Source organism: Anolis carolinensis, chromosome 3 (assembly GCF_035594765.1).
Source record: "Anolis carolinensis isolate JA03-04 chromosome 3, rAnoCar3.1.pri, whole genome shotgun sequence".
Lineage (NCBI taxonomy): Eukaryota > Metazoa > Chordata > Lepidosauria > Squamata > Dactyloidae > Anolis > Anolis carolinensis.
The window spans coordinates 100727029-100733351 of NC_085843.1; the positions used below are offsets into that span (position 1 = coordinate 100727029).

A 6323-nucleotide genomic window follows, 5' to 3' on the forward strand; every position below is an offset into this window, starting at 1 on the left:
ATAAAGCTCTTTGTGAGTGGTGGTTGTGGCTGATCGTTCGTGAAGATATTAAATAAGGATGGTGCAGGAACGCTGCCTTGGGGTAAACCATTCTTTTGCCTCCTCCATCTGCTTTTCTGGCCCTGAAACTCCACATAGAAGCTGCAGTTTTCTAAGAGGGTCTGGACAGTTTTTGTAAAGTCAAAGTCCCGGGTGATATGGTAGACTTTATGCAGCATTTTTCTATGTTGCACCGTGTCATAGGCTGCCGTAAGGTCCACAAAAACTGTTCCTGTAATGCAGCCTTTCTCATAGCCTTCCTCGATATACTCAGTCAGATGAAGAATTTGACCTGTACAGTTTTTCCCTGATCTGAAACCTGCTTGTTGTGCAATAAGCTTGGGTTCGATAACAGGTCCTAGTCGATTTAATAGCATCCTCTCATAGACTATATATAGATGACATAAGAGGGAGATTGGTCGATAGTTCCTGGCATTGGAGGCATCTTTACCAGGTTTTAAGATGGCTTTTGAAATTCTACAATCAATGCCTGGCACACAAACAGATTCCCAGAGCATGGAGGAAAACTAAGATAAAACCAATGGCATAGACTCAGTCATTAATCAGAATGGAGACTGCATCTCAGAAGAATACTGGGACATGGTAAGGACAGTTATGAAGGAACTACTCAAGCTCCTGAAGTCCAAAGATATATACAGGCAGTCCCTGAGTTACATCTGACTTACAAATGACTCATAGTTAAGAATGGGGGTGAGACAACAGGAAGGAACCTATCTCTAGGAAGTGAAATTCACTCCTGAAAGAGTTATCATGGGGAAAAGGTGTCTCCACTGAAACTTTATCAGCAATTTTTGTTTCCGCAGCAAGCCAAATGTTTCAAATTGCAATAATCAGAGACAGAAAGTGAGGTGAAATCTTCCAAATGGGGGCACAGGCAGCAAAACAGACATCACAGGGATGTTAACCCTTCCCTACGCTATCCAAAGCTTGCTCTATCTATCTGTCTGTCTATCTATCTATCTATCTATCTATCTATCTATCTATCTATCTATCTATCTATCTATCTATCTATCTATCTATCTATCTATGTCTATCTATGGAGTTACACTTTAAAATGAGATATATCTACATATAATTTTAAAGTGTAACTCCATAGATAGATAGATCGATGGAGTTACACTTTAAAAATGTCCCTGTTCCGATTTACAGTAGAGTCTCGCTTATCCAACATAAACAGCCTGGCAGAACGTTGGATAAGCGAATATGTTGGCTAATAAGGAGGGATTAATGAAAAGCCTATTAAATGTCAAATACGTTATGATTTTACAAATTAAGCACCAAAACATCATGTTTTACAACAAATTGACAGAAAATGCAGTTCAATGCATGGTAACATTATGCAGTAACTAATTACTGTATTTACAAATTTAGCACCCAAATATCTGAATGTATTGAAAACATTGACAACAAAAACATTTGACTACTAAACGGCAGACTGCGTTGGATAATACAGAACACTGAATAAGCGAAGGTTGGATAAGCGAGACCCTACTGTACATACAAATTCAACTTAAGAACAAACCTACCAAACCAATCTTAGGGACTGCCTATAACTGAAGTAAAAGTCAGGATTGTCCCTGCTATGACTGTTCCAATTTCTATGTATGGTTGTGGAAGCTGGGCAGTGCAAAAAGCTATTGGAAGAAAATGCACTCATTTCAAAGATGGTGCTGGAAAAGAGTTTTACTGATATGTAAAAAATGGAGTCCTAGAGCAAATCAAGTCTCACCTTTCTCGAGGAGCGAATGTGGCTAAACTGAGACTGTGTGACTTTGGCCAGATCATGAGAATACACCACTCATTAGAAAAAGGCAATAACAGAAGACAGTTGAAAGTAGAAAACGAGGAAGACTATATTCGAAATGGATAAACTCAATCAGGCAATCCGTGGGGCTGCGGGACCTGAGCAGGGCTGCTGGGGGCAGGTGAGCGTGGAGGTCTCTCGTCGCCACAAGTCAGAGTGGACTCCACAGCAGTTTAACAACAAGGGAGGGGCTATTGGAAACCCCCCTTCCCCCGTTGGGAAACTTACCGGAGACTTCCAGAAACTCCACCTGCAACCAGAAAAGGCAGCCAGGAAAGCACCAGGAGGTAAGGCAACATGCTGGGCGGGCGCAAGGGGCAGCAGGTGGGCAGAGCTGGGAACGGGGGGGGGCAAGCAAAGCCCTCCAGCCCAAAGCAGGTCTCCTGGAAAGAGAGGCGTCTCTTCGGGCGCTGCTCTTGGGAGACCTGGGCTCCCTCTCCGGATTCCTGGGCGGAGAGGCAAAAGAGAAGGCAGCCCGGGCCGCCAGGGAGCAAAGCCCAGGTTTCGGGTCTGCGCGGTTTGGCGGAGGGCGGGCCAGGCCTTTGCATTGCATTGCATTGGTGGAAAGACGCCCCGTTATCCCCCCTTTTTTCCCAGCCCAGCCCCAAGCTCCGTGGCTTGCATGATCCAGGCTCTCCCTCTCGAAATTTATTTATTATTTATCGTGTCAGAGGCGAACCGGGGGTAGTGTTGTAATATACTAAAAACACAAAGTTAAAAACTTGGCATTCTACTAAATGTTCTTTAATCAGTAGCTGGCCACGTGGAGTGCCTCTGGTGTTGCTATAAGAAGGTCCTCCATTGTGCATGTGGCAGGACTCAGAGTGCGTTGGAATAGGTGGCCTGCGGTTTGCTCTTCTCCAGACTCGCATGCCGTGGACTCTGCTTTGTGGCTCCATTTCTTAAGGCTGGCTCTGTACCTCGTGGTGCCAGAGCAGTCTGTTCAGCGCCTTTCAAGTCGCCCAGTCTTCTATGTGCCCAGGAGGGGGTCGCTCATTTGGTATCAGTCATGGCTTGTGGTTCTGGGTTCTAGCCTGCCATTTTTGGATTCTCACTTGCTGAAGTGTTCCTGCGAGTATCTCTGTAGATCTTAGAAAACTAGTTCTTAATTTAAGGCGTTGGCGTGCTGGCTGATATCTGAACAGGGGATGGGCCGGAGATGTCTTGGTCCTTTCATTACTGGCTGCTACTTCCCAACTGATGTCAGTTGGTGCAATACTGGATAAACCGTAGAATTTCTCCAGTGGTGTGGGGCAGACATCCTGTGATAATGCGGCATGTCTCACTAAGGCCACGTCCACAGTTTTAACGTGATGAAATGTGTTCCACACTGGGCATGTGTACTCAGCAGCAGAGTAGCAAAGCGCAAGGGCAGATGTCTTCACTGTGTCTGGTTGTAATCCCCAGCTTTCGGATGATATTATTTCTAGCACTCATTTTTTGCTTGCTAGTCAAGCATTGTTTCTTGAAATGGGAGCAAAGGAGCGTGCACTGAAGAAGACAGGTTTTCCATAGAATCAGACTAAGAAGAGACCCCAAGGGCCACCCAGTCCAACCCTCTGCATGCAGGAAAACACAACCAAATCACTCCCAGCAGATGGCTGTCCAATCTCTGCTTAAAAACCTCCAGAGAAGGAGCTTTCACTGCACTCTGGGGCGACATATTCCACCATGGAAGAACTCTGTCAGGAAATTTTTCCTAATGTTTAGTGGATTTTTTCCCCCTGCAATTTGAATCCATTGCTCCGGGTCCTAATCTTCAAAGCAACAGAAAACGAGCTTGTCCCTCCCTCAATGTGACATCCTTTCAGATACGGGAGGTTCTGTAGGTTGGTTCTTAAGTTGAATTTGTATGTAAGTCAGAACAGGGACTTTTAAAAAGTGCAACTCAGGCCATGTTTATATAGAGAGCGCAAGAAATCGGGGAAAAGGTGTCTCCGGTGAAGCTTTATCACCACTCCTTGTTTCCACAGCAAGCCACATTTTTCAAACTCCAATTCTCACAGTGACAGAAAGTGAAGTGAAATCTTCTGAACAGGGGTACAGACAGCAAAACAAACATCACAGGAGTATCATCCTTCCGTATGCTATCCAAAGTTTAAAGACATATATATTTGGCTGGATTTATGCTTTAAAAATGTACCTATTCTGACTTATAAACAGATTCAACTTAAGAACAAATTTAAACAACCTGTTTTGTCTGTGACTTGGGAACTACCTGTATCCTGAAGTAGCATTTAGAACTCTGTAAGGAATCCTGAAGAGCTCCAGTAACCTTTTTTTGTTTTCTAATATTTATATTTATCCATCTGGTTTAAACCAGTTGTCTTTTGAGATGCAAGACTAAGGTCATTACAGATGCAGATATTCATGAAAGAATAATCCAGTTGCTCTCAAAAGTGCTACTGGATTTTTGTATTTCTTCTGAAATAAAAATCATTGTATGTTATCCCAACCGCAAACCAACTCAACCAACCAATAAGAGCCCTTGGGTTCATTAGGGATTTGACAATTAAAACATCAGTAACTGCATGCAGGCATAGAGAACTTCAAGTCAGTTACTGCTGTTGTCATTTCCACTGCAGAGGAGCTGGAGCATTAAAACTACAGCCTGGGAAAGATATACGTTTGGACTATAATTTCCAGAATCCCTGAGGCAGAGTGACCAATGGTCATGGTTGACCTAAGGAACTTGGAAGTCAAGGTTGGGGAAAGTATCCTTTCCAAATGCTGAGTCTAAGGTATAGTCTCAGCTTCTAGAGGGAAAGTTGATAGGTTTGGACTGCGTTGTTTGGAAATGGCTTGTGTAACTCTATCCTCTTCTCCAGTTCCATCCTGCTGTGGCAGACAACAAAGGAGCAAGGGTTTTGTGGTGTGGAAAGCATAAAAGGCACTAAATATTAATACTCGTTCCTTGCAAAGTGGTCTAAAGCATAAGCGCTTGGCTACTGTTTAGAAATCTCAGTTATTTCTCTTACACTCACTTGAAAAACAAAATAAAACAAAGCCACGATGAATTTTAAATTTATTGAGTTAAAAACAATTCATTCTACATTTAAACATATTTAGAACACAATGTGAAAACAGAAACAGCTCAGTGTAATTTTTAGTATCAGTACACAATAAAAACAACTACTATTTAAAATATTTATACCTCTGCATATATGCCTTTTAAAGATTAAAAAGTTGTTCTTCAGATCTGTATTTCTGAAGAGATATGGCTGATCCACACCGGGGACAGGGTTCAATGTCAGCACTGGTTGGTTGCTTCGGCATGACCATAATTATTGGAGGGACTCTTCTGGACCTAAACCAACATTTCTCACTGAGAATCAAGATTGAACTTGTTAGCTGGAACCCTGAAGCAGAAATTCCAACATAGATGGCAAAGCCAACATTTTGCTCATATGGAAGAACAGGCAGCTGAAAATAATTGGGGAAATGAATGCTATCATTCACCAATACAGAATACATTTTCCACAAAAGTGGTATAAGGATGGTGAACCCAGAAAGTAAATTGAGAGTTCCCCCAACCCAGAAAAAAATTAGCAACACATTTTTTGGTCTTCCTTTGTGGAAAAGTTTCCATAAGACAAACTACAAGAAAGATAGAGCTAAGGATGCTACAATACAAATTAAAGACATTAGGTCCTGTGCCAAGAAAATCTCATTCGGGAGGGACAAATGTTCGTCCAGGAACTCCAGACATTGCTTTCTGGAATCACCATCCGGAGTAGGTTCCATGAAGCAGACTCCCCAGATCCCAATCCTGATCTTCTCAGTGCTGGTGCCAGGCATGAGATACCATACTCTCCATTCCACCACTCCCATTGCCGTAAGGCACAAGATCCATCCAATCGCCGCAAAGGTGAAGCCAATCAAACGGATATAGGCCAGATGGATGAGCCAGGCAGCATCTGGAAATTTGCCGTCAGCCAAGCCTAGTTTCCGTTTTAACCACTTCTCCATGGTGAGAAATCTGCAGATACTGAAACAAGGCAACTTGTATTTATGGAGTTATGCACATGCAAACCCTAACCCAAACCTCCCCTGTGTTTGGGAGAAATTGTGATACATAGGTAAACCCTTCTGGTTTTTTCTATGACAAATGGCTCTACTTGATCCACAGAGAGCCTGCTATAACACATCTCAAGATTAATTCTTCCTGTTGACATTTTGTCTGTTGGCATGAGTGAACTAGAGGAGGGCAAAGAAAGTGATGTGTGATCCAAACAACACAGAAGTGCTCCTGGTCAGTCACAAGGCAGGCCAGGGAATAGGGACTGGACATGTGCGGGATGGAATTCAACCAGGTGATAGATATCAACAAAGAATGGCTTCTCTGGCTCTTTCAAATGAGTTTCTCACCTGAAACATAAGATTCAAATATGGCTGGTGATCTCTAAAGTAGAAGACCAGAATACGGTTCGGGCTCTTCGAGGCGCAAGAGTAAGTAAGT

At 43.0% G+C, this 6323-nt stretch overlaps 1 protein-coding gene across 5 annotated transcripts in view; it reads right to left on the minus strand.

The window, feature by feature from the left end:
* egfl6 (EGF like domain multiple 6) overlaps nucleotides 1-2427 on the minus strand; it is a 55768-nt gene extending 53341 nt beyond the window's left edge. For all 5 annotated transcript variants that reach the window (XM_062975265.1, XM_062975264.1, XM_062975263.1 and 2 more), the window contains exon 1: nucleotides 2093-2427. In XM_062975265.1, coding sequence (XP_062831335.1) covers nucleotides 2093-2412 — 320 coding nt within the window. In that variant the 5' untranslated portion in view covers nucleotides 2413-2427. The remainder of the gene's footprint in view (nucleotides 1-2092) is intronic.
* Between the last annotated feature and the right edge of the window lie 3896 nt (nucleotides 2428-6323).